The sequence below is a fragment of the Salmo salar genome, chromosome ssa09 (genome assembly GCF_905237065.1).
Source record: "Salmo salar chromosome ssa09, Ssal_v3.1, whole genome shotgun sequence".
Taxonomy (NCBI): Eukaryota; Metazoa; Chordata; class Actinopteri; order Salmoniformes; family Salmonidae; genus Salmo; species Salmo salar.
The window spans coordinates 40,873,277-40,899,871 of record NC_059450.1 but is presented as its reverse complement, the minus strand read 5'-3'; the positions used below and the strand labels follow the sequence as shown (position 1 = coordinate 40,899,871).

The 26,595-nt window shown below is 45.7% G+C and overlaps 2 protein-coding genes across 2 annotated transcripts in view; one reads left to right on the top strand and one right to left on the bottom strand.

Moving 5' to 3' along the window:
• Positions 1 to 330: 330 nt before the first annotated feature.
• Positions 331 to 8,505, top strand: LOC106611364 (potassium channel subfamily K member 13-like). Its single transcript, XM_014211520.2, has 4 exons — positions 331 to 994; positions 3,708 to 4,246; positions 4,588 to 4,842; positions 7,008 to 8,505. Exons 1-4 carry the CDS (start codon positions 664 to 666, stop codon positions 7,167 to 7,169), a joined length of 1,287 nt encoding a protein of 428 aa, XP_014066995.1. The 5' UTR covers positions 331 to 663; the 3' UTR covers positions 7,170 to 8,505.
• A 2,932-nt stretch (positions 8,506 to 11,437) lies between these two features.
• Positions 11,438 to 26,595, bottom strand: part of LOC106611341 (intersectin-2-like) — a 115,667-nt gene continuing 100,509 nt past the window's right edge. Inside the window, 9 exon segments of the mRNA XM_045723678.1 lie at positions 11,438 to 13,861; positions 14,505 to 14,678; positions 14,974 to 15,057; positions 16,399 to 16,481; positions 19,884 to 20,002; positions 22,062 to 22,274; positions 22,766 to 22,933; positions 24,047 to 24,145; positions 24,987 to 25,170. Coding sequence (XP_045579634.1) covers positions 13,704 to 13,861; positions 14,505 to 14,678; positions 14,974 to 15,057; positions 16,399 to 16,481; positions 19,884 to 20,002; positions 22,062 to 22,274; positions 22,766 to 22,933; positions 24,047 to 24,145; positions 24,987 to 25,170 — 1,282 coding nt within the window. The 3' untranslated portion in view covers positions 11,438 to 13,703.

The following is a 26,595-nucleotide window of genomic DNA, read 5'->3' as shown; positions in this document are numbered from 1 at the left end:
GTGTGTGTGTGTGTGTGTGTGTGTGTCTGCATTGAAGTGATCCAGTAATAGAATTTGATCACTTTTTCATTGATTTCATGACTGGTATCTTATTGAGAAGTTAACTGGGGACAACGCCTCAACATAACCGCTACTTGTATTAGTCCCATCGCTCGCCGAAGTGGTTGGGGTTTGTAACCGCTACTGTAAGCCTGTCCAGCTCTCACTGCGCCTGTTCCGGGAGGTAGTGGAGTGCACTGCGAAGCTGACCTCACCCTTCCCCTGCAACTGCCTCGAGGATAATCAGGACATACATGATGAAGGCTGTTCCAGTCAGTTTTGGGATATTTTTCGGGAATTGTTTTGCATTACGCATGCGAGAATCAATCAACTACAGTTCCCACTAGAGTTATCGGCACTTCTAATGACATCTATGACGCACAAGCAACTTTAATATTGATTTATTTATTTTAAGATGTTTTCATAAAACATGCGGATGGTATGGTGTGAGCCGAGGGAACCTAGTATCTTTGTCAATTAAACATTCCCAGCAGTTATGGCACTTGTGTCTAAATATCGAACTATACATACTGACTTATCTGGAAGGCTTTCATGTTAGCCTTTATCTGAGAGGATGCAGAGGATCCTTCTCCCCGGGTCCTCCGTGTCCTCTCTGCCGCCGTAATGGCTTGCCGGAGAGGCTGCTGCTTCGGCGCGATGAACGATGATAACGCGCGGTTCCTGATGCTGGCGGTGCTGATCATGCTGTATCTGCTGTGCGGCGCGGCGGTGTTCTCCGCGTTGGAACAACCGAAGGAGCGGCAGGCCAAAGAGCGGTGGGCGCAGCGCTTCGAGAACTTCACCCAGAAGCACAACCTCACCCGGATCGATGTGGAGACCTTTCTCCGGTTCTACGAGGAGGCGAACGTCGCCGGTATCCGCGTGGATACACTCAGACCTCGCTGGGATTTTACCGGCGCTTTTTACTTCGTGGGGACCGTTGTGTCGACCATAGGTAAGCTCAGAAACAAAGCCAGAAGGTTCAGTAAACATTGTGGTGTATTGCGGAATGTATCACTTTTAATCTAAATGTACCATTTGAATAATTTAGAATTGGTGCCATAGACCTGTTTCACGTTTACGCGCAATGACGCAGGGATAAGATGACAATAACATTTTGTATATTTTTTTGCATACCTTTTAAAATAATTTAGGAAATTAATTGCACTTTAAATGATATGAAGACTGTAACATCTTGACAAACTGATTAAGCAAATAACCCTTTGATCTTTAACAATGAGAGAGTGAGAATGTAATACTGAATGAATGCAACAACAAAAAATGAGTAGGCAGGCTTGCGATATGATAGGCTATAAAGTATAGTCTAATCAAGGTGGATGAATTTGAATATTAAATAACTGATGAAAAGTGACTTCAGTTTTGCCAAAACTGGCTATTAATTATTCAGGTTATTTATTTTCATTGTAGATATTTATTTTTCTTGTTCTTACTGTTGTTGTATCCAGTAGGCTGTCAACCATTACAAATCAGCTACAGTTAATTAAGGACATTGCCTCCCTCCTGGCGTCCATATTTTCTTTACAGAGTGTATGCATCACAGAGATATAACCCAGGGGCGGCTGAGGATACAGACAGAGGTTTGAAATTGAGTACATGTTGATGCACTAAGGTGGTTTGCACAGTATGGGATAAAACATACCGCTCTTTTCTGAACACTAAGGTTTAGTGAAAATGACAAGCTTCTCAATTTTATGGAACTCTATCCCCATGGTCACGGCATGGTCACGGCTGGAGGACAATTCATACTGTTTTGTGGGGTCTTGTCATAATCTTATTAATTAGATAAGTCAATAACAAACATTTTCTATAGCTGCAAAAAAATATATTTTGTTTCAGAGACCCGACAAAACAACAAAATAATATCAACTGTATATGAATGTTTTTATTATGTTACAGGGTTTGAATTGATTTGTCAGGGACCATGGGCTATTTGAAATGGTACGGGTAATGGTATAGGCTATAGGGTAAAGGCTATATGGTATAGGCTATAGGGTAAAGGTTATATGGTAAAGGCTATATGGTATAGGCTATAGGGTAAAGGCTATATGGTATAGGCTATAGGGTAAAGGTTATATGGTATAGGCTATAGGGTAAAGGCTATATGGTAAAGGCTATATGGTATAGGCTATAGGGTAAAGGCTATATGGTATAGGCTATAGGGTAAAGGCTACATGGTATAGGCTATAGGGTAAAGGCTATATGGTATAGGCTATAGGGTAAAGGCTATATGGTATAGGCTATAGGGTAAAGGTTATATGGTATAGGCTATAGGGTAAAGGCTACATGGTATAGGCTATAGGGTAAAGGTTATATGGTATAGGCTATAGGGTAAAGGCTATAGGGTAAAGGCTATATGGTATAGGCTATAGGGTAAAGGCTATATGGTATAGGCTATATGGTATAGGCTATAGGGTAAAGGCTACATGGTATAGGCTATAGGGTAAAGGCTATATGGTATAGGCTATAGGGTAAATGCTATAGGGTATAGGCTATACCGCCATCAACATATAAGATAATTAAAGGTTAGACACAAACAGAAGCCAATAAAGCCATTCCTGTAGCAAGCATCTATTTTCCCTTCCCTCCAGTAGCCTAGTCTCAAGCATGTGCAGTTGAAGCCCTGGGTCTTTCTTTTTGAAGGAGAGGTTGTTTAAGAGACTTGTCTTTCATCTCTGAGGAGCACATCTGTGAGAATGGTAATGAAAACCCCCGTCACTAAATTATAATTTCACTCTAGGGTAAGGAGAAGAGGAGCGAGGAATGAGAGAGAGGAAGAGACAGATGCTTAGAATAAGAGACATCGTCACCTATGGCAACCTGGTTTACTTTATTCTCCTTTACCTTGGAAGTGAACGAGGGATGCATGAGTGGGCTTTTTAGGAACAGACAGACAGGGAGAGGGGGTTAGGTAATGTTAGGTAATTATACTCTCATCAATTTCAATTTAAGGGGCGTTATTGGCATGGGAAATATATGTTTATATTTCCAAAGCAAGTGAAACAGATCATAAACAAAAGTGAAATTAACAATAAAAAATTAACAGTAAACATTATACTCACAAAAGTTCCAAAAGAATAAAGACATTTCAAATGTCATATTGTCTATATACAGTTGTAACGATGTACAAATAGTTAAAGTACAAAAGGGAAAATAAATAAACATAAATATAGGTTGTATTTACAATGGTGTTTTTTCTTCAATGGTTGCCCTTTTCTTGTGGCAACAGGTCACAAATCTTGCTGCTGTGATGGCACACTGTGGTATTTCACCCAATAGATATTGCAGTTATCAAAATTGGATTTGTTTTCGAATTCATTGTGGGTCTGTAATCTGAGGGAAATATGTGTCTCTCTCTCTCGTCCCTCCCCTCTCTCTCTCTCTCCCCCGCCTCCCCTCCCTCTGTCCCCCTCCCCTCTCTCTCTCTCCCCCGCCTCCCCTCCCTCTGTCCCCCTCCCCTCTCCCTCTGTCCCCCGTCTCCCCTCCCCTCCCTCTGTCCCCCTCCCCTCCCTCTCTCCCCCGCCTCCCCTCCCTCTGTCCCCCTCCCCTCTCTCTCTCTCCCCCGCCACCCCTCCCTCTGTCCCCCTCCCCTCTCTCTCTCTCCCCTGCCACCCCTCCCTCTGTCCCCCTCCCCTTCTCTCTCCGGTCAGGATTTGGCATGACCACCCCAGCCACGGTCAGCGGTAAAGTCTTCCTCATCTTCTACGGCCTGATCGGCTGCGCCTCTACCATCCTCTTCTTCAACCTCTTCCTGGAGCGTATCATCACGGTGCTCGCCTTCGTCCTCAAGTCGTGCCACGAGCTGCAGCATCAGCGCCAGGGCGTCGTGCCCCACGATAACCGCAGGGAGGCGTCACTGCCAGGACCCAGAGATAGAGACAGGGACATTCTGGCTGGATGGAAGCCTTCAGTGTACTATGTGATGTTAATTCTCTGTGTGGCCGCTGTGGTGATCTCCTGCTGTGCCTCGGCCATGTATTCGGCGGCAGAGGGCTGGGGATATCTGGACTCGCTGTACTTCTGTTTTGTGGCATTTAGCACCATCGGGTTCGGGGACATGGTGAGCAGCCAGAGGGTTGCATACGATGGGAACCAGACAGCCTACAGACTGGGGAACTTCCTGTTTATATTGATGGGTGTCTGCTGTATCTACTCGCTGTTCAACGTCATATCTATCGTCATCAAGCAGGTGATGTTTTTATGTGGCTATATTTGTTTTATACACACACACACACATTCAGTGCAAGATGGCGAGCTCTAATTGTCCATTCTCTGTCCTTTCCTCGGTCTACTGGCTCTCTCTCTTGCTCTCCTTCCTCACACACACACACACACACACACACACACACACACACACACACACACACACACACACACACACGAGTTGGTGGCACCTTAATTGGGGAGGCCGGGCTCAGCAGCCTCCTGTATTACACACAAACCGGCTTCTTTCTCTAGGTATGTGGGTGTTTCACCACTACTATTAATTCATGTCTCTGAATTTCAAAGTTTCATTTCCCCAAAACGCAGACTCTTAACTGGCTGCTGAGAAAGCTGGGCATTCTCTGCTGCCGAGGCTGCTGCCGCTACTGCTCTGCCGGGATCGGGAAGAGACTCCGGCCACGCCGGAACGCTGTGTTGCCCATCAGCACTGGACACGGACACCCCCGGGCACGGCGGACTGTCTCCATAGAAACGGACGCGGTGAACGAGAGCGAGACGGATGGAGGCCGGCGGATGTCTGGGGAGATGATCTCCATGAGGGACTTACTGGCGACCAATAAGGTGAATGTCCCGGGTAAAAAGCATGGTTAAGGTTCACTGTTAGTTTCATTTCTAGTCAAAAGCACCTGTTCTTGTTTATAAATGGAGGGGGTTTATTCACTGTATTTACAGTATCTAGTAGCACCTGGTGTGGCCATGAATTTAAATCAAAGTTTCAGACTGCACCCGATTCATGTTGGTTAGTGTTGTTGTCGTGCAATATATGGAATGGGCCATCTATTGTCTATGTTGTTGAAAATATATTTTTGTATATCCTTTTGGTAAGCAAGCAGTTTTGAGATGCTAACTGTAAGCTGATTTAACTGTCCAAAGAGACAGGAAGCTGATTTAACTGTCCAAATAGACAGGAAGCTGATTTAACTGTCCAAAGAGACAGGAAGCTGATTTAACTGTCCAAAGAGACAGGAAGCTGATTTAACTGTCCAAAGAGACAGGAAGCTGATTTAATTGTCCAAAGAGACAGAAAAGTTTTGCAAGGCTTAAAGGTACACTCAGCAAGATGACGTTGCATGTACAAAGTAAACACAATATTGGGTAAATATCAGCAACAACTAATAGTGTTGAAGCGCGAGGCTAACCTTCTCAGGTGTTTTGGTCCTGTAGATACTGTGTTGTAGCAGCCAGAAGAGCACCCTTGCTCATGATAGACTGCTGTGTGTGACTATGAGAGCTCATATCAATATCTGCAGTGCTGCAACTTCATCTCGCTGAGTCTACCTTTAAAGCAGGTATGTTGTAGATCTTGTTTCTAAACATCTATGAGCCTTTATTATCTAGAGTGGACAGACTACGTAAACAGAAATGGTACCGTAATTCAGAATCTGATCAAATAACATGAGATTTTAGCTCTGAGTTAACAGATTTGGTCTTATCTTTTATCTACATTGAACAAAAATATAAAAGCAATATGTAAAGTATTGGTCCCATGTTTCATGAGCTGAAATAAAATATCACAGAAATATTTCCATATGCACAAAAAGCTTATTTCTGTAACATTTTGTGAACAAATTTGTTTACATTTCTGTTAGTGAGCATTTGTCCTTTGTCAAGATAATCCATCCACCTGACAGGTGTGGCATATCAAGAAGCTGATTAAACAGCATGATCATTACACAGGTTTACCTTGTTCTGGGGACAATAAAAGGCCACTCTAAAATGTGCAGTTTTGTCACACAACACAATGCCACAGATGTCTCAAGTTTTGAGGGTGTGTGCAATTGGCATGCTGACTGCAGGAATGTCCACCAGAGCTGTTGCCAAATAATTTCATTTGTAATTTCTTTACCATAAACTGCCTCCAACTCCATTTTAAAGAATATGGCAGTACGTCCAACAAGCCTCACAACCCAGATGTATGGCGTTGTGTGGGCGAGCGGTTTGCTGATGTCAACGTTGTGAACAGAGTGCCCCATGGTGGCAGTGGGGTTATGGTATGGGCAGGCATAAGCTATGGACAACAAACACAATTGCATTTTATCGATGGCAATTTGAATGCACAGAGATACCGTGATGAGATCCTGAGGCCTCAATGTCGTGCCATTCATCCGCCGCCATCACCTCATGTTTCAGCATGATTATGCACAGCCCCATGTCGCAAGGATCTGTACACAATTAGTGGAAGCTGAAAATGTCCTAGTTCTTCCATGGCCTGCATACTCACCAGACATGTCAACCATTGAGCATGTTTGGGATGCTCTGGATCAACGTGTATAACAGCGTGTTCCAGTTCCCGCCAATATCCAGCAACTTTCACAGCCATTGAAGAGGAGTGGGGCAACATTCCACAGGCCACAATCAACAGCCTGATCAACTCTACATTAAGGAGTTGTATCGCGCTGCGTGAGGTAAATGGTGGTCACACCAGATACTGACTGGTTTTCTGATCCACACTCCAACTTTTTTTTAAGGTATCTGTGACCAACAGATGCATATCTGTATTCCCAGTCATGTGAAATCCATACAAGCATTTCGCTATACTTGCATTAACATCTGCTAACCATGTGTATGTGACCAATAAAATTTGATTAGGGACTATTGAATTTATTTCAATTGACTGATGTCCTTATAAGTACCGTAACACAGTAAAATCTTTTAAACTGTTGCATTTCTATTTTTGTTCATTATAGTTATTAAAGTATCTTGTGAACCTCTTCTCTCCTCTACAGGTGAACCTGGCACTGATGCAGAAGCAGCTGTCGGAGGCAGCAACTAATGGGATCCCTCGGCCGTCCGTCTCCAACCAAAACAGACAAAATGGATTTTCTGGAGGAGTGGGGGCACTGGGCATCATGAACAACAGGCTGGCTGAGACCACTGTCGACAGATGACTGACTATTACAATACTCATAATAATAACTTTATTTTCAGTACAAGCAACAAAGTGCTTCACATCATAAAATAATCTAATAAAAGTACTAACAAAGAAACAAAGACAGGAGGAAGGAGAATGAAACAAGATGATTATTAGTCATCTTCGTGGTAGTCCTCTTTAGCTCAGTTGGCACAGTGATTGGAATGTCAGGATATTGGGTTTGATTCCCGGGACCACCCATATCTAAAATATATGTTTTGGATAAAAGCATCAGCTAAATGACATATATATTCACACTAGATGTCCACAAAGATACTGCACATCATACACAGATTTATCATCATTAAAACAGAAGTTATACACTGTGAAAATATGTAGGCTACCATCATCACCGTCTCTCAAAACCATGTGTTGACGTCTCAACAACACGTGATCCGAGAGACAAACTGGACACGCAAGTGGATTTCACATGACTGGGCAGGGGGTGCAGCCATGGGTTGGCATAGGCCCACCCACTAGGGAGCCAATCAGAATGAGTTTTCACCCAAAAAAGGGCTTTATTACAGACAGAAATATACCTCCGTTTCATCAGCTGTCCGGGTGGATGGTCTCAGAAGATCCTGCAGGTGATGAAGCCGCATGTGGAGGTGCTGGGCTGGCGTGGTTACACGTGGTCTACGGTTGTGAGGCCGGTTGAACGTACTGCCAAATTCTCTAAAACGACATTGAAGGCGGCTTATGGTAGAGATATGAACATTAAATTCTCTGGCATGGCTGCCATTTTGTACCAGAATGGCCATGACACAGCCATTGTGCTGGAAATATTGAGGGTTATTTTTCCCAAATGTTCTAAAGGAAGACACCAAACGGTCCTGTACAGAAATTTTTTATTTTTTATTGTAGAGGACAATCTCATGTTAGGTGTAGGAGACAGATCATGTTTTTTATGCTTGAATAAATTATTAGGTGTCCAGAAGTTGAAATCAGTTGACAAATACATAAAGATCTTGAGGAACTCCCCTTCACTCTATAAACATCTGCAAGACATCACACTGTATTGTAAAAGTTGTTCCAAAATGTTATCAACTAAATCGAACAACACAATGTACTGATACAGTTATTGATTCCAGAAGCGCTAGTAGCCATCATTTCTCTGTAACAGAGTTCTACTTATTCATCTCTTTGGTTTTTAAATAAGAATGAGGAATCTTGAGAAGAAAACGTGTGAGAGAAAGAAGACTAACCTTAATGTATGACTTGCACATACGGTGCCTTCAGAAAGTATTCAGACCCCATGACTTTTTCAAAATGTTACTTTACAGCCTTATTCTAAAATGTATTAAGTTAAACAAATCCTCAGCAGTCTACACACAATAACCCATAATGACAAAGCAAAAACAGGTTTGTAGAATTGTTCGCCTAATTTACATAAATATTCAGACCCATTACTATGATACTCGAAATTGAGCTCAGGTGCATCCTGTTTCCATTGATCATCCTTGAGATGTTTCTACAACTTGATTGGAGTCCACCAGTGGTAAATTCAATTGATTGGACATGATTTGGAAAGGCACACACACCTGTCTATATAAGGTCCCACAGTTGACAGTGCATGTCAGAGCAAAAACCAAGCCATGAGGTCGAAGTAATTGTCCATAGAGCTCCGAGACAGGATTGTGTCGAGGCACATATCTGGGGAAGGGTACCAAAACATTTCTGCAGTATTGAAGGTCACCAAGAACACAGTGGCCTCCATCATTCTTAAATGGAAGAAGTTTGGAATCACCGATACTCTTCCTAGAGCTGGCCGCCTGGCCAATCGGGGGAGAAGGGCCTTGGTCAGGGAGGTGATCAAGAACCCAATGGTCACTCTGACAGAGCTCCAGAGTGCCTCTGTGGAGATGGGACATCCTTCCAGAAAAACAACCATCTCTGCAGCACTCCACCAATCAGGCCTTTATGGTAGAGTGGCCAGACAGAAACCATTCCTCACTAAAAGGCACATGACAGCCCGCTTGGAGTTTGCCAAAAGGCACATAAAGACTCTCAGACAATGAGAAACCAAGATTGAACTCTTTGGCCTGAATGCCAAACGCCACGTCTGAAGGAAATGGGAGAGTCAGGATCAAGGCAAAGATGAATGGAGCAAAGTACAGAGAGATCCTTGATGAAAACCTGCTCCAGAGTGCTCAGGACCTCAGACTGGGGTGAAGGTTCTCCAAAAAGACAACGACCCTAAGCACACAGCCAGGACAAAGAAGGAGTGGCTTCGGGACAAGTTTCTTAATGTCCTTGAGTGGTCCAGCCAGAGCCCAGGCTTGAACCCGATCGAACATCTCTGGAGAGACGTGAAAATAGCTGTGCAGCAATGCTCCCCATCCAACCTGACAGAGCTTGAGAGGATCTGCAGAGAAGAATGGGAGAAACTCCTAAAATACAGGTGTGCAAAGGTTGTAGCGTCATACCCAAGAAGACTCGAGGCTGTAATCGTTGCCAAATGTGCTTCAAAGTACTGAGTAAAGGGTCTGAATACTTATGTAAATGTAATATCCATTTTTTATTTTATTTAGCAAAAATTTCTAAAAACAGTTTTTGCTTTGTCATTATGGGGTATTGTGTGTAGATTTGATGAGGGGAAAAAAACTATTGAATAAATTTTAGAATAAGGCTTTACCCTAACAAAAATGTGGAAAAAGTCAAGGGGTCTGAATACTTTCCCGAAGGCACTGTACTCATTTGAAAATGTACCCAGCGCTCCTTTTATAGAAGAATTCAAAGCGAGACACTTCCAAATGTTCCAGGAACAACAGATATTAAGTAAAGTAGCACATAAACACTTGTCCTTGGAGGGAATCATTATTCAAGAGCCGCAGCATAATGTGAAGGTATAACTTTCTATACTTGTGGTGCTAATCAGACAGCTGTTGTTTTTGTAGCCGGAGAACTGATGCGAGTCTGTGTGTGTTTCTGTCTGCATGTGTGTGTGGTCTGGAGCAGGGACACAGAGGAGTCACCACACCTGAATAATGGATGATGCACGGCATCAAAAGACCCACCCCCCCTTTCCTTTAGCCCCTCTCTTCCATTGAGGCTCTGTCGGGCAACGCTTTGCACGTTAAATCAGGGGACTGTCGAGTAACATTACACGCAACGTCGGTGAAACTGTCCAGTGTAATGTTAGAAACCTTGTTTTACATAAAAGGTAAACTCTGAAAGGATTTAGAATTGGGTCTTCCCATCGCTCTCCCTGTTGCAGTCCCTTTGCGCCACTTAAAACAATGTAAGAAATCACTGTAATGGTGTTGAACTAATGTAAACAGAGCAATGTGATGGGCTTTTTTTATGAATGAAAGGGATTGTATAAACATGAATTTGAATTCATTGAATTGATGGGCTGTTTTCTTTATGGAGTTCATCAGTTGAAGTATGATCGTATTGTACATTATGGCAGCAGTGTATGGTTAGGATTTTTGTCTTTTCGGGAGGGTATTGCATCCTTTATGCAATGTATTCTCATAATCTGTCAATGTTTTTTATTATTTTATATTGTGTAACAACACATTGTTTCTTATGATTTGGCATTTGGCACGTCATAGGAGGCAGAGAAAAACACCAAAACAGATTTATGTTGCCGCTCTCAAACAGCTCATCCTACTAATACACAAGGATTAATACTTTACATTTCTCATAACCAAATCAACACCAGGGATTAACAGTTTCTCTCAAGCCCTCAAAAGCTCATCAAACAAGTTTATGTGGAAAACAGTTTATTTTCCCAACAGTAGGCTAGACCTATTACAAGTGAACACCCCCACAGAGTTCCTGTTCTGATGTAGGACCTACCTGTGCATCAGAGGCACAGTCTTCCTGTTCTGATGTAGGACCTACCTGTGCATCAGAGGCACAGACTTCCTGTTCTGATGTAGCACCTACCTGTGCATCAGAGGCACAGTCTTCCTGTTCTGATGTAGGACCTACCTGTGCATCAGAGGCAGACTTCCTGTTCTGATGTAGCACCTACCTGTGCATCAGAGGCAGACTTCCTGTTCTGATGTAGGACCTACCTGTGCATCAGAGGTACAGACTTCCTGTTCTGATGTAGGACCTACCTGTGCATCAGAGGCAAAGCTGATACTGATGATTAATGCATTGTGGTTCTTTGGAAATATTGCCCCAAATGTAGACTAAAAACATGCCTCAACATGTCATGACTCAAACCACTAAACTAACCTACTAGTATTACTACTGCTATGCAACAAAATAAAACGCAACACGCTTAGCCAGTTTGTTTTAAACACCTTTTATTACCCTGATAGAACCCAGAATGAGTGAGTGCTGTGCCCATTGTGAACACACTGCATATCAGCCAGTAATGTAGGATGCACTCTGTCAGCACAGTAAATCAGTACATCGAGTTATCGACACCACAGGACTTATAGTTCAACCTCAATGAATAACAGCCCAGTAGAAGACTTGTGCAGCTAAAATTAAAACAATGATTTAAGAAGAAAATCTCTGGTAGATCAGCATAATGTAGCCGACCAGCTAAATCATGTCCATTCCTGTCTTACACAGTTTTTATGATTATTATTAAAAATAAATGTTTGACATATATTAGTTCAATGGACTCTTATCCTTCAAAGACCATTGTCACGATCCTTTCTTTGTTCATGTGGTAAAATATGAAAGGCTACTAAGAGACTATTCAGACACTGGTTACAACGCCACGATGAAAGGCTGATTAAAACCTCTGCATAGTTATAGTCACACACCCCTGGGTGGAGCTAGTGGTTACAGAGCCACTGGAGGGTTCTGTGACCACACCCCTGGGTGGAGCTAGTGGTTACAGAGCCACTGGAGGGTTCTGTGACCACACCCCTGGGTGGAGCTAGTGGTTACAGAGCCACTGGAGGGTTCTGTGACCACACCCCTGGGTGGAGCTAGTGGTTACAGAGCCACTGGAGGCTTCTGTGACCACACCCCTGGGTGGAGCTAGTGGTTACAGAGCCACTGGAGGGTTCTGTGACCACACCCCTGGGTGGAGCTAGTGGTTACAGAGCCACTGGAGGCTTCTGTGACCACACCCCTGGGTGTAGCTAGTGGTTACAGAGCCACTGGAGGGTTCTGTGACCACACCCCTGGGTGGAGCTAGTGGTTACAGAGCCACTGGAGGCTTCTGTGACCACACCCCTGGGTGGAGCTAGTGGTTACAGAGCCACTGGAGGCTTCTGTGACCACACCCCTGGGTGGAGCTAGTGGTTACAGAGCCACTGGAGGCTTCTGTGACCACACCCCTGGGTGGAGCTAGTGACTATAGAGCCACTGGAGGCTTCTGGGTCCATATTCACTGATTGTCAGAGTAGCAGTGCGGATCTAGCCTGGGTGCCAGTCTGTTATTGCTCTCTGGCCAACTCCTTATGTAATCGCCATGCAGAACATGAAGTCTGACTTGACAATGACATCGGAGTAGGCAAAAGCACAAACAGATCTGGGACCAGGCTAGTGCTGATCTAGGATCAGGTCCCCTCTGTCCATATCATCTTATTCACTATGATCTAAAAAGCGAAACGGATCGCACATGTTCCTGCACTCCTACCCTGAACCTCTTTATGAATATGGGCCCAGGAGTGGAATAAACTAAAGATGCTTTTTCCTTTTACAGTATTTCTGAGGCAACTACACCACAACTAAAGAACAAGATCTCCTTAAGGTCGACAGAACATTTATACTGCAAAGAAAGAGAGTTGGTTTTAAAACTACCGTTAAATCAGGAGATCTGTGCCAGCACAGTATCCTAAAGATCCTCTGCAGATGTTCCTGCAGTTAAAAGAGAAAACAGATTGAGATAAAAGAAAAGCAGCTGGTTATGATGCAGTAATAGAAACGCCCAGCAGGGAAAACAAGGCCTGAGATAGTTTATAACTGGACGTGAGACCCATCATGGCAGGAAACACCCCACTTTCCTAACCTCTCTCCCCATTTGACCTGGTATTTACCTTCCCAAACAACAACTTAGTTTGAACAAATATAGAGTTAAGACGATCCTTAACTAAATAAATAGTTTCATCCAACATTGGCCTGGGTTGAGTTCACAAAAGAAAAACTTGGCAGAATGAGAGCCAGTCTGTAGCAGAGGAGAGCATAGGCAGGCCATCAGTGTTAGTGCTGGTACAAGTAGAACCACTACTGTTAGAAGCTGCTCCTAAACGCAGATCTAGGATCAGCTTTACACTAACCCAACCCTGCTCACCACCAGTCAGGGTAAACTGTCCTAAAAGACTAAACTGTCCTCAGATCATTGCTAAGGACGGTCTGACCTCAGACGAGGGAGGGAGGGTTCCCATCACCTCATCAGTGTTTCCCATTGCAGCTCCAGGTAAACGTTAGCCCTGACCCAACCCCAGATCCCAACCTTAACCATTAGCAGGATTAATAAGTATCTGACCCTAGACCAGCAGTTAGATACAATTTATAACAAGACCCTCCCCTCCCCATGTGGCTGCAGGTCAAGATGTCCTTATTTGGGCGTCCAGTGTTGGCCAGGATGTCCTTATTTGGATGCACTGTTTTGAAAGAGCTGCAGGTCGAGGCGGACCCACACCTCTCCAGTGGGGACCTCGTGGAGCAGCAAGCGGTGTGTCACCAGCCCCTTGTTCTCCAACTCCTCCTTTATGGTTGCCACGGGAACCTCCGTACGACCCAGGAAGTCTGGGTAATGGCCGAGAGGAGAGACTAGTTAGCTGTCTGAGAGACTAGTTAGCTGTCTGACACATTACCCATAGATAGAGGTTATGTTCCAGGCCTACTAGATTGCAGACATTGCACTTGAATTGCATCAACCAATGGTTACATCCCACGCCATGGACTGCACAGTCAGGCATCAGATTGCTATATCATATGATGTGGTTAGCTGACATGTTAAACACCTATCCAGGCATTGTAAGATCTGGCAGTTGTCTGAATGTAGTCTGAATGTAGTGTCATGATTCCTGTGTGTGTGTGTGTGTGTGTGTGTGTGGTGTGTGTGTGTGTGTGAATGTGTTTAACTATTCTTGTAGGGGCCAGAAGTTCGCACAAGAATAGAAAACAAACTAAAATTTGACCAACTGGGGACATTTTGTTAGTCCCCACGAGGTCAAATGCTATTTCTAGGGGTTTATGGTTAGAATTAGTGTTGGGGTTAGAATCACGTTAAGGGCTAGGAGCTTGGGTTAGGTTTAAGGTTATGTTTTTAGGTTAGGGTAAGAGTACGGGTTAGGGGTTAGGGAAAATAGGATTTTGAATGGGACTGAATTGTGTCCCCCCCCACAAGGTTAGCTGTACAAGGCTGTGTGTGTGAGTGTGTGCTGACCGTCAGGGGAGAACTGGTCCCTCTGGAAGATGGTGATACAGAGCACTTCCTGGTACAGGTCTCTGATGTTGAACTGACAGTTAAAGTTCCACTTGGGGTTGACTGTGTCACTCAGAGTCTTGGAGGTGTAGTTCTGAGCTCCCATGGTCACCTCACAGTAAGGGTTACTCTTACCTAGTGGGGAGGAGGAGGAGGAGGAGGGTTGGGAGGGTAGGATGAGGGGGAGCATTAGGAGGAGACGGAAGGAGGTGAAGAGGAGGAGGGTTGGAGGAGGGGGAGGTTTAGGGGGAGGACAAGGAGGAGGAGGTGAAAGGAGAAGGGTTTTATTACATACCAGTGCTCAAAAGATGAACAGTCTGTACAAGAGTTACAGTGTTACAATGGAAACATTCATGGTGTGGTTAGATGGTACTAGTTCATGTGTGCTTTGTGGGTAAACCATGTACTGCATGATGTGTATAAGCCTCACCGTTGGGTTTGCAGGACTTCAGTTCAGTGGCCTCCAGGATGGTGACTAATAGACGGCCGATTCCACTGGCCTTCAGAGAACAAGCTGTAGATATACAGAATACACAGGAGGAGGGGTGAGAATACAGAGGAGGAGGGGTCAGAATACAGAGGAGGAGGAGTCAGACTACAAAGGAGGAGTCAGAATACAGAGGAGGAGGAGTCAGAATACACAGGAGGAGGAGTCAGACTACACAGGAGGAGGAGTCAGACTACACAGGAGGAGGAGTCAGAATACAGAGGAGGAGGAGTCAGAATACAGAAGAGGAGTCAGAATACAGAGGGGTGAGAATACACAGGAGGGGTGAGAATACACAGGAGGGGTGAGAATACACAGGAGTCAGAATACAGAGGAGGAGGGATCAGAATACAGAGGAGGAAGGTTCAGAATACACGGGGGGAGGAGTCAGAATACACGGGGGGAGGAGTCAGAATACACAGGGGGGAGGAGTCAGAATACACAGGGGGGAGGAGTCAGAATACACGGGGGGAGGAGTCAGAATACACGGGGGGAGGAGTCAGAATACACAGGGGGGAGGAGTCAGAATACACAGGGGGAGGAGTCAGAATACACAGGGGGGAGGAGTCAGAATACACAGGGGGGAGGAGTCAGAATACACAGGGGGAGGAGTCAGAATACACCGGGGGGAGGAGTCAGAATACACCGGGGGGGAGGAGTCAGAATACAGAAGAGGAGGAGTCAGAATACAGAAGAGGAGGAGTCAGAATACAGAAGAGGAGGAGTCAGAATACAGAAGAGGAGGGGTGAGAATACAGAAGAGGTGGGGTGAGAATACAGAAGAGGAGGGGTCAGAATACAGAAGAGGAGGGGTCAGAATACAGAAGAGGAGGAGTCAGAATACAGAAGAGGAGGAGTCAGAATACAGAAGAGGAGGAGTCAGAATACACAGGAGGAGGAGTCAGAATACAGAGGGGAAGGAGTCATAATACACAGGGGGGAGGGGGTCATAATACACAGGGGGGAGGAGTCATAATTCACAGGGGGAGGAGTCATAATTCACAGGGGAGGAGTCATAATTCACAGGGGGAGGAGTCATAATTCACAGGGGGAGGAGTCAGAATACACGGGGAGGAGTCAGAATACACGGGGAGGAGTCAGAATACACGGGGAGGAGTCAGAATACACGGGGAGGAGTCAGAATACACGGGGAGGAGTCAGAATACACGGGGAGGAGTCAGAATACACGGGGAGGAGTCAGAATACACGGGGAAGAGTCAGAATACACAGGGGAGGAGTCAGAATACACAGGGGAGGAGTCAGAATATTACTAGGACTACTGATTTTACTGTGTGTGTGTGTGTGTGTGTGTGTGTGTGTGTGTGTGTGTGTGTGTGTGTGTGTGTGTGTGTGTGTGTGGAGGTCAACCTTGGTAGGCCTTTGCTCTCTTCTTCTTGTCCATCTGGAAGATGTCCTCACACGCAGCCTTGATCTTCTGGACCCAGGCCGTCCTGCAGAACAGACAGCACACCATGAGTAAGGACAACGGAATGTGTGACTGCCTGCATAGAAGTGTGTGTGGCATGTGTAACTGCATTTGTGTTTGTGAGTATGTGTGTGTAAAAGTCGTGCTATAAATTCTCAGACAACCCAAAGATTCCTTGATGCCCTTCAGACTGCCTCTGCCTACCCAAGGACGTCAGAGGACAAAAATCAGTTAACCACCTAACCGAGGAACTCAATTTAACCTTGCGCAATACCCTAGATGCAGTTGCACCCCTAAAAACGAAAAACATCTGTCATAAGAAACTAGCTCCCTGGTATACAGAAAATACACGAGCTCTGAAGCAAGCTTCCAGAAAATTGGAACGGAAATGGCGCCACACCAAACTGGAAGTCTTCCGAAAGACAGTACCGTGCAGTATCGAAGAGCCCTCTGCTGCTCGATCATCCTATTTTTCCAACTTAATTGAGGAAAATAAGAACAATCCTAAATTTCTTTTTGATACTGTCGCAAAGCTAACTAAAAAGCAGCCTTCGCAAATGGAGGATGGCTTTCACTTCAGCAGTAATAAATTTATGAACTTCTTTGAGGAAAAGATCATGATCATTAGAAAGCAAATTACAGACTCCTCTTTAAATCTGGGTATTCCTCCAAAGCTCCATTGTCCTGAGTCTACACAACTCTGCCAGGACCTAGGATCAAGGGAGATACTAAAGTGTTTTAGTACTATATCTCTTGACGCAATGATGAAAATAATCATGGCCTCCAAACCCTCAAGCTGCATACTGGACCCTATTCCAACTAAACTACTGAAAGAGCTGCTTCCTGTGCTTGGCCCTCCTATGTTGAACATAATAAACGGCTCTCTATCCACCGGATGTGTACCAAACTCACTAAAAGTGGCAGTAATAAAGCCTCTCTTGAAAAAGCCGAATCTTGATCCAGAAATTATAAAAAACTATCGGCCTATATCGAATCTTCCATTCCTCTCAAAAATTGTAGAAAAAGCTGTTGCACAGCAACTCACTGCCTTCCTGAAGACAAACAATGTATACGAAACGCTTCAGTCTGGTTTTAGACCCCATCATAGCACTGAGACTGCACTTGTGAAGGTGGTAAATGACCTTTTAATGACGTCAGACCGAGGCTCTGCATCTGTCCTCGTGCTCCTAGATCTTAGTGCTGCTTTTGATACCATCGATCACCACATTCTTTTGGAGAGATTGGAAACCCAAATTGGTCTACATGGACAAGTTCTGGCCTGGTTTAGATCTTATCTGTCGGAAAGATATCAGTTTGTCTCTGTGAATGGTTTGTCCTCTGACAAATCAATTGTAAATTTCGGTGTTCCTCAAGGTTCCGTTTTAGGACCACTATTGTTTTCACTATATATTTTACCTCTTGGGGATGTAATTCGAAAACATAATGTTAAATTTCACTGCTATGCGGACGACACACAGCTGTACATTTCAATGAAACATGGTGAAGCCCCAAAATTGCCCTCGCTAGAAGCCTGTGTTTCAGACATAAAGAAGTGGATGGCTGCAAACTTTCTACTTTTAAACTCGGACAAAACAGAGATGATTGTTCTAGGTCCCAAGAAACAAAGAGATCTTCTGTTGAATCTGACAATTAATCTGGATGGTTGTACAGTCGTCTCAAATAAAACTGTGAAGGACCTCGGCGTTACTCTGGACCCTGATCTCTCTTTTGAAGAACATATCAAGACTGTTTCAAGGACAGCTTTTTTCCATCTACGTAACATTGCAAAAATCAGAAATTTTCTGTCCAAAAATGACGCAGAAAAATTAATCCATGCTTTTGTTACTTCTAGGCTGGACTACTGCAATGCTCTACTTTCCGGCTACCCGGATAAAGCACTAAATAAACTTCAGTTAGTGCTAAATACGGCTGCTAGAATCCTGACTAGAACCAAAAAATTTGATCATATTACTCCAGTGCTAGCCTCCCTACACTGGCTTCCTGTTAAGGCAAGGGCTGATTTCAAGGTTTTACTGCTAACCTACAAAGCATTACATGGGCTTGCTCCTACCTATCTTTCCGATTTGGTCCTGCCGTACATACCTACACGTACGCTACGGTCACAAGACGCAGGCCTCCTAATTGTCCTTAGAATTTCTAAGCAAACGGCTGGAGGTAGGGCTTTCTCCTATAGAGCTCCATTTTTATGGAATGGTCTGCCTACCAATGTGAGAGACGCAGACTCAGTCTCAACCTTTAAGTCTTTACTGAAGACTTATCTCTTCAGTAGGTCCTATGATTAAGTATAGTCTGGCCCAGGAGTGTGAAGGTGAACGGAAAGGCTGGAGCAACGAACCGCCCTTGCTGTCTCTGCCTTGCCGGTTCCCCTCTTTCCACTGGGATTCTCTGCCTCTAACCCTTTTACAGGGGCTGAGTCACTGGCCTACTGGTGTTCTTCCATGCCGTCCATGGGAGGGGTGTGTCACTTGAGTGGGTTGAGTCACTGACGTGGTCTTCCTGTCTGGGTTGGCGCCCCCCCTTGGGTTGTGCCATGGCGGAGATCGTTGTGGGCTATACTCGGCCTTGTCTTAGGACGGTAAGTTGGTGGTTGGAGACATCCCTCTAGTGGTGTGGGGGCTGTGCTTTGGCAAAGTGGGTGGGGTTATATCCTGCCTGTTTGGCCCTGTCCGGGGTATCATCGGATGGGGCCACAGTGTCTTCTGATCCCTCCTGTCTCAGCCTCCAGTATTTATGCTGCAGTAGTTTATGTGTCGGGGGCTAGGGTCAGTCTGTTACATCTGGAGTATTTCTCTTGTCTTATCCGGTGTCCTGTGTGTATTTAAATATGCTCTCTCTAATTCTCTCTTTCTCTGTCTTTCTCTCGGAGGACCTGAGCCCTAGGACCATGCCTCAGGACTACCTGGTATGATGACTCCTTGCTGTCCCCAGTCCACCTGGCCGTGCTGCTGCTCCAGTTTCAACTGTTCTGCCTGCGGCTATGGAACCCTGACCTGTTCACCGGACGTGCTTGTTGCACCCTCGACAACTACTATGATTATTATTATTTGACCATGCTGGTCATTTATGAACATTTTAACATCTTGACCATGTTCTGTTATAATATCCACCCTGCACAGCCAGAAGAGGACTGGCCACCCCTCATAGCCTGGTTCCTCTCTAGGTTTCTTCCTAGGTTTTTGGCCTTTCTAGGGAGTTTTTCCTAGGGAGTTTTTCCTAGCCACCGTGCTTCTTTCACATGCTTTGCTTGCTGTTTGGGGTTTTAGGCTGGGTTTCTGTACAGCACTTTGAGAATATCACCTGATGTACGAAGGGCTATATAAAAATAAATTTGATTTGATTTGAAATTTGATTTGATTTGTGTGTCAGTAAGTTTGTGTGAGATGTGTGTGTGCGTGTGTGTGTACACCTCTCGTTGATGTTCTCTGTTTTGAGGCTGTAGACTCTGTCTATGTTGGAGATGTGGAAGAAGGGCTCTTCACTGGAGGAGTCAGGCAGCTTCACTAGAATCTCGTTGAGGAACACCGGCTACAGGAGGACACAACACACTTCATAAGCCTCTCATAACCATGACGTTATACACACGCTTCATAAGCCTCTCATAACCATGACATCATACACACGCTTCATAAGCCTCTCATAACCATGACATTATACAGACGCTTCATAAGCCTCTCATAACCATGACATCATACACACGCTTCATAAGCCTCTCAAAACCATGACATTATACACACGCTTCATAAGCCTCTCATAACCATGACATCATACACACGCTTCATAAGCCTCTCATAACCATGACATTATACACACGCTTCATAAGCCTCTCATAACCATGACATCATACACTCTTCATAAGCCTCTCATAACCATGACATTATACACACGCTTCATAAGCCTCTCATAACCATGACATCATACACACGCTTCATAAGCCTCTCATAACCATGACGTCATACACACGCTTCATAAGCCTCTCATAACCATGACGTTATACACACGCTTCATAAGCCTCTCATAACCATGACGTTATACACACGCTTCATAAGCCTCTCATAACCATGACGTTATACACACGCTTCATAAGCCTCTCATAACCATGACGTTATACACACGCTTCATAAGCCTCTCATAACCATGACATTATACACACGCTTCATAAGCCTCTCATAACCATGACATTATACACATATAGAAATTGTAGCCAAATACGCTTCAGCTCAGCTTCAACAAAAGGCCATACAGGTAGGTTCCTTTTTGCCTACCCAAGGCTCTGATGAAGGCAATTACGTAGAAAGATAAGCCTGTTGGTTTGTCCTGTCAATAAATAATCAGCTCTATGTTGCAGAAACAGTGGTCCTTTTTCTTTATTCTCCTGGATAGTCCCCCGTTGAAGTATCCTGGGGTAAAGAATGATAGTCACCCGTTGAAGTATCCTGGGGTAAAGAATGATAGTCCCCCGTTGAAGTATCCTGGGGTAAAGAATGATAGTCCCCCGTTGAAGTATCCTGGGGTAAAGAATGATAGTCCCCCGTTGAAGTATCCTGAGGTAAAGAATGATAGTCCCCCGTTGAAGTATCCTGAGGTAAAGAATGATAGTCCCCCGTTGAAGTATCCTATAAAGAATGTTTTACAAGTCATAACAAGTCATAACTATTGTGATGGAGACAGGGATGCATTTCATTTAAATGGGCTCCGATGAGGGACGCTTTTCCAACAGGAAGTGTCATTTCTGTATCTTGCCAAAACGAACCACTTGGAACTAACATGTGTCTGTCAGCATGTCCGTGGTGTGTGTGTGTGTCAGCATGTCCGTGGTGTGTGTGTGTCAGCATGTCCGTGGTGTGTGTGTGTCAGCATGTCCGTGGTGTGTGTGTGTCTGTGTCAGCATGTCCGCGGTGTGTGTCTGTGTGTGTGTCAGCAGTGTGTGTCTGTGTGTGTGTCAGCATGTCCGCGGTGTGTGTCTGTGTGTGTGTCAGCATGTCCGTGGTGTGTGTGTGTGTCAGCATGTCCGTGGTGTGTGTGTGTGTGTCAGCAGTGTGTGTCTGTGTGTGTGTCAGCATGTCCGTGGTGTGTGTGTGTGTCAGCATGTCCGTGGTGTGTGTGTGTGTGTGCAGCATGTCCGTGGTGTGTGTGTGTGTGTCAGCATGTCCGTGGTGTGTGTGTGTGTGTCAGCATGTCCGTGGTGTGTGTGTGTGTGTCAGCATGTCTGTGTGTGTGTGTGTGTGTTTGTGTGTGTGTGTCAGCATGTCCGTGGTGTGTGTGTGTGCGCATGTCCGTGGTGTGTGTGTGTGTGTCAGCATGTCCGTGGTGTGTGTGTGTCAGCATGTCCGCGGTGTGTGTGTGTGTCAGCATGTCCGTGGTGTGTGTGTGTTCAGCATGTCCGCGGTGTGTGTGTGTCAGCATGTCCGCGGTGTGTGTGTGTCAGCATGTCCGCGGTGTGTGTGTGTGTGTGTGTCTGTGTGTGTGTCAGCAGTGTGTGTGTGTGTGTGTGTCAGCATGTCCGCGGTGTGTGTGTGTGTCAGCATGTCCGTGGTGTGTGTGTGTCTGTGTCAGCATGTCCGTGGTGTGTGTCTGTCTCTCTCACCGGCTTGTACATCTTAAGCTGTGTGCTGTTCTTGCTGGTGAAGAGCTTGTCTGGTCCTGAGGAGCTGAACTGTCTGGCAGTGTGGGTGAGCAACAGGAAGTCGGTAAAGAGGAAAGCCCACAGCTCCTTATTGCTCTTCATCTTATACACCTTCCCACTGTGGAGCAGCTTACGAGGCCCCAGGCAGTTCGTCAGAGAGTTAAACACCAAGTTCTGCACGGGAGACACATGTTACAGAGGTATGAGTGTGTGTGAGATATTAGTTGTGTATATATGGTGTGTGTGTGTGAGATATTATCTGTGTATATATGGCGTGTGTGTGTGTGTGTCTGTGAGATAATGTGTATATACGGTGTGTGTATGTGTACAATGTGTGTGTATGTGTGTGAGTGAGATACTATCTGTGTATATACAGTGTGTGTATGTGTACAGTATGTGTGTGTGTGTGAGAGAGAATGAGTGAGTGAGATACTATCTGTGTATGTGTACATTTTACATTTACATTTTAGTCATTTAGCAGACGCTCTTATCCAGAGCGACTTACAGCAGTGAATGCATACATTTCATACATTTTTTTTTTTCTGTACTGGTCCCCCGTGGGAATCCAACCCACAACCCTGGCGTTGCAAACACCATGCTCTACCAACTGAGTCACATGTACAATGTGTGTATGTGAGCAAGTGAGACTACATGTGAGTGTCTACCTCTGTGACTCCCTCACACTGTACGTGTGACTGTATCCACTCCAGCCTGTCACAGTTCTCCTTCTCCCTGACCCCCTCGTTGACCTGAGTGCACAGCTCCTCAGCCCGCTCCAGAGCCTCTCTCAGGGGCCCGCAGTCTGCATGCTCCTCCTGGGTACTCTCCAGGATCTGAAAATCAATCAAATGTGTTTTATAAAAGCCCCATTTTAAAATCAGCAGATGTCAAAGTGCATTACAGAAACCCAGCCTAAAACCCCACAGAGCAAGCAATGTAGAAGCACGGTGGCTAGGAAAAACTCCCGACACAAGCAATGTACAAGCACGGTGGCTAGGAAAAACTCCCGACACAAGCAATGTAGAAGCACGGTGGCTAGGAAAAACTCCCGACACAAGCAATGTACAAGCACGGTGGCTAGGAAAAACTCCCGACACAAGCAATGTAGAAGCACGGTGGCTAGGAAAAACTCCCGACACAAGCAATGTACAAGCACGGTGGCTAGGAAAAACTCCCGACACAAGCAATGTAGAAGCACGGTGGCTAGGAAAAACTCCCGACACAAGCAATGTAGAAGCACGGTGGCTAGGAAAAACTCCCGACACAAGCAATGTAGAAGCACGGTGGCTAGGAAAAACTCCCGACACAAGCAATGTAGAAGCACGGTGGCTAGGAAAAACTCCCGACACAAGCAATGTACAAGCACGGTGGCTAGGAAAAACTCCCGACACAAGCAATGTACAAGCACGGTGGCTAGGAAAAACTCCCGACACAAGCAATGTACAAGCACGGTGGCTAGGAAAACTCCCGACACAAGCAATGTAGAAGCACGGTGGCTAGGAAAAATTCCCGACACAAGCAATGTACAAGCACGGTGGCTAGGAAAAACTCCCGACACAAGCAATGTAGAAGCACGGTGGCTAGGAAAAACTCCCGACACAAGCAATGTAGAAGCACGGTGGCTAGGAAAAACTCCCGACACAAGCAATGTAGAAGCACGGTGGCTAGGAAAAACTCCCAACACAAGCAATGTAGAAGCACGGTGGCTAGGAAAAACTCCCGACACAAGAAATACACATAGGTTACATGTTTGTACACAATACTAATACACACCCAGGTACTATAGATAAATAGTCCCACGTGGCTCAGTGGGTAGAGCATGGCAGGGTCGTGGGTTTGATTCACACGGGGGACTCACTACTGTACGTAACTCTGGATAAGAGCTTCTGCTAAGTGACATGTAAATGTAATCATGTGCACACAGTCACAGGTTTACTCTCTCTTACGTTCTTGATGTGTAGAGGGTAGCGTGTGATCCTCTGCATGGGCTTCAGCAGGAAGCTGGATAAGGGCATGCCTTTACAGCGGTAGTCTGTGGCGATTTTCTGATGGAGGGAGGAGAAACACACTGTTCAATATGAACGTACAACTTTTCATGTATAAATCAGCACAACTCAGCAGGTTGGTATGTATCAGAAAGATACATGAAGTTCATACATCGCTTTCCTCCTCTTTCTCTCACTGCATGTTCTCCTGTCCTATTCTTCCTCTCTTCATTCAATGTAGATGTGTTCCCTGTCTTTTCCTTCTCTCCCTTGTCCTCCCAATCTCTACCCTGTCCTCCCCTTCTCCCCCTCTCTCTCCTGTCCTCCCCCTTTCTCCCCTGGCCTCCCCTTCTCCCCCTCTCTCTACCCTGTCCTCCCCCTCTCTCTCCCCTGTCTTCCTGTCCTCCCCCTCTCCCCTGTCCTCCCCCTCTCCACTGTCCTCCCCTGTTCTCCCCCTCTCTCTACTATCCCCTATCCACCCGTACTCCTCCTCTCTACTCTCCCCCGAACTCCTCCTCTCTCCCCTGTCCTCTCGTACTCCTCCTCTCTCCCCTGTCCTCCCCTACTCTCCCCTGTCTCCCCCTCTCTCTACTCTCCCCTGTCCTCCCGTACTCCTCTACTCTCCCCTGTCCTCCCCCTATCTCTCTACTCTCCCCTGTCCTCCCCCTCTCTCTCTACTCTCCCCTGTCTCTCTACTCTCCCCTGTCCTCCCCCTATCTCTCTACTCTCCCCTGTCCTCCCCCTATCTCTCTACTCTCCCCTGTCCTCCCCCCTCTCTCTACTCTCCCCTGTCCTCCCCCCTCTCTCTACTCTCCCCTGTCCTCCCCCCCTCTCTCTACTCTCCCCTGTCCTCCCCCCCTCTCTCTACTCTCCCCTGTCCTCCTCCTGTCTTTTCACTCACCTTGAGGAAGTCTTTAAAGTCCTGTTGGTTGCCAGTCCTGCTCTGTAGCAGGGTCGCTCCGTTGAGTTGACAGGAGCAGAAATGGATGTATGGCTGGAGGTGAGCCAGTTCTGACGCCAAGATGTCCCCGATCAACTGGACAGGCATGTTGTCACCCCCCATCTTCTTACGCACATGCAGGGCCCTACGCACACACACACCACATGTTCTTACCGCCTGGGCCAAAAATACACATATTGTATATACGATAAACCCCCCCCAAACTCACAATCTGTACTACTGTATATATGATGAAACCCCCCCTAAACTCACAATCTGTACTACTGTATATATGATGAAATCCCCCCTAAACTCACACCCTGTACTACTGTATACATGAACACCACCCCTAAACTCACACCCTGTACTACTGTACTACATGAACACCCCCCCTAAACTCACACCCTGTACTACTGTATACATGAACACCCCCCCTAAACTCACACCCTGTACTACTGTATACATGAACACCCCCACCCTAAACTCACACCCTGTACTACTGTATACATGAACACCCCCCCTAAACTAACACCCTGTACTACTGTATACATGATAACTCCCCCTAAACTCACACCCTGTACTACTGTATACATGAACACCCACCTAAACTCACACCCTGTACTACTGTACTACATGAACACCCCCCTAAACTCACACCCTGTACTACTGTATACATGAACACCCCCCTAAACTCACACCCTGTACTACTGTATACATGAACACCCCCCTAAACTCACACCCTGTACTACTGTATACATGAACACCCCCCCTAAACTCACACCCTGTACTACTGTATACATGAACACCCCCCCTAAACTCACACCCTGTACTACTGTATACATGATAACCCCCCTAAACTCACACCCTGTACTACTGTATACATGAACACCCCCCCTAAACTCACACCCTGTACTACTGTACTACATGAACACCCCCCCCTAAACTCACACCCTGTACTACTGTATACATGAACACCCCCCTAAACTCACACCCTGTACTACTGTACTACATGAACACCCCCCCTAAACTCACACCCTGTACTACTGTATACATGAACACCCCCCCTAAACTCACACCCTGTACTACGTAACATGAACACCCCCCTAAACTCACACCCTGTACAACTGTATACATGAACACCCCCCTAAACTCACAACCCTGTACTACTGTACTACATGAACACCCCCCTAAACTCACACCCTGTACTACTGTATACATGAACACCCCCCCTAAACTCACACACTGTACTACTGTACTACATGAACACCCCAACCTAAACTCACACCCTGTACTACTGTATACATGAACACCCCCTAAACTCACACCCTGTACTACTGTATACATGAACACCCCCCTAAACTCACACCCTGTACTACTGTATACATGAACACCCCCCTAAACTCACACCCTGTACTACTGTATACATGAACACCCCCCCTAAACTCACACCCTGTACTACTGTATACATGAACACCCCCTAAACTCACACCCTGTACTACTGTATAAATGATAACTCCCCCTAAACTCACACCCTGTACTACTGTATACATGAACACCCCCCTAAACTCAC

Bases quoted from the DNA above. Each gene is read 5' to 3' on its own strand.
- LOC106611364 (XM_014211520.2), top strand. From the start codon at position 664: ATGGCTTGCCGGAGAGGCTGCTGCTTCGGCGCGATGAACGATGATAAC. The intron at 4,247-4,587 runs GTGATGTTTTTA...CCCAAAACGCAG, and splicing joins TATCTATCGTCATCAAGCAG to ACTCTTAACTGGCTGCTGAG. The intron at 4,843-7,007 runs GTGAATGTCCCG...TCTCCTCTACAG, and splicing joins ACTTACTGGCGACCAATAAG to GTGAACCTGGCACTGATGCA.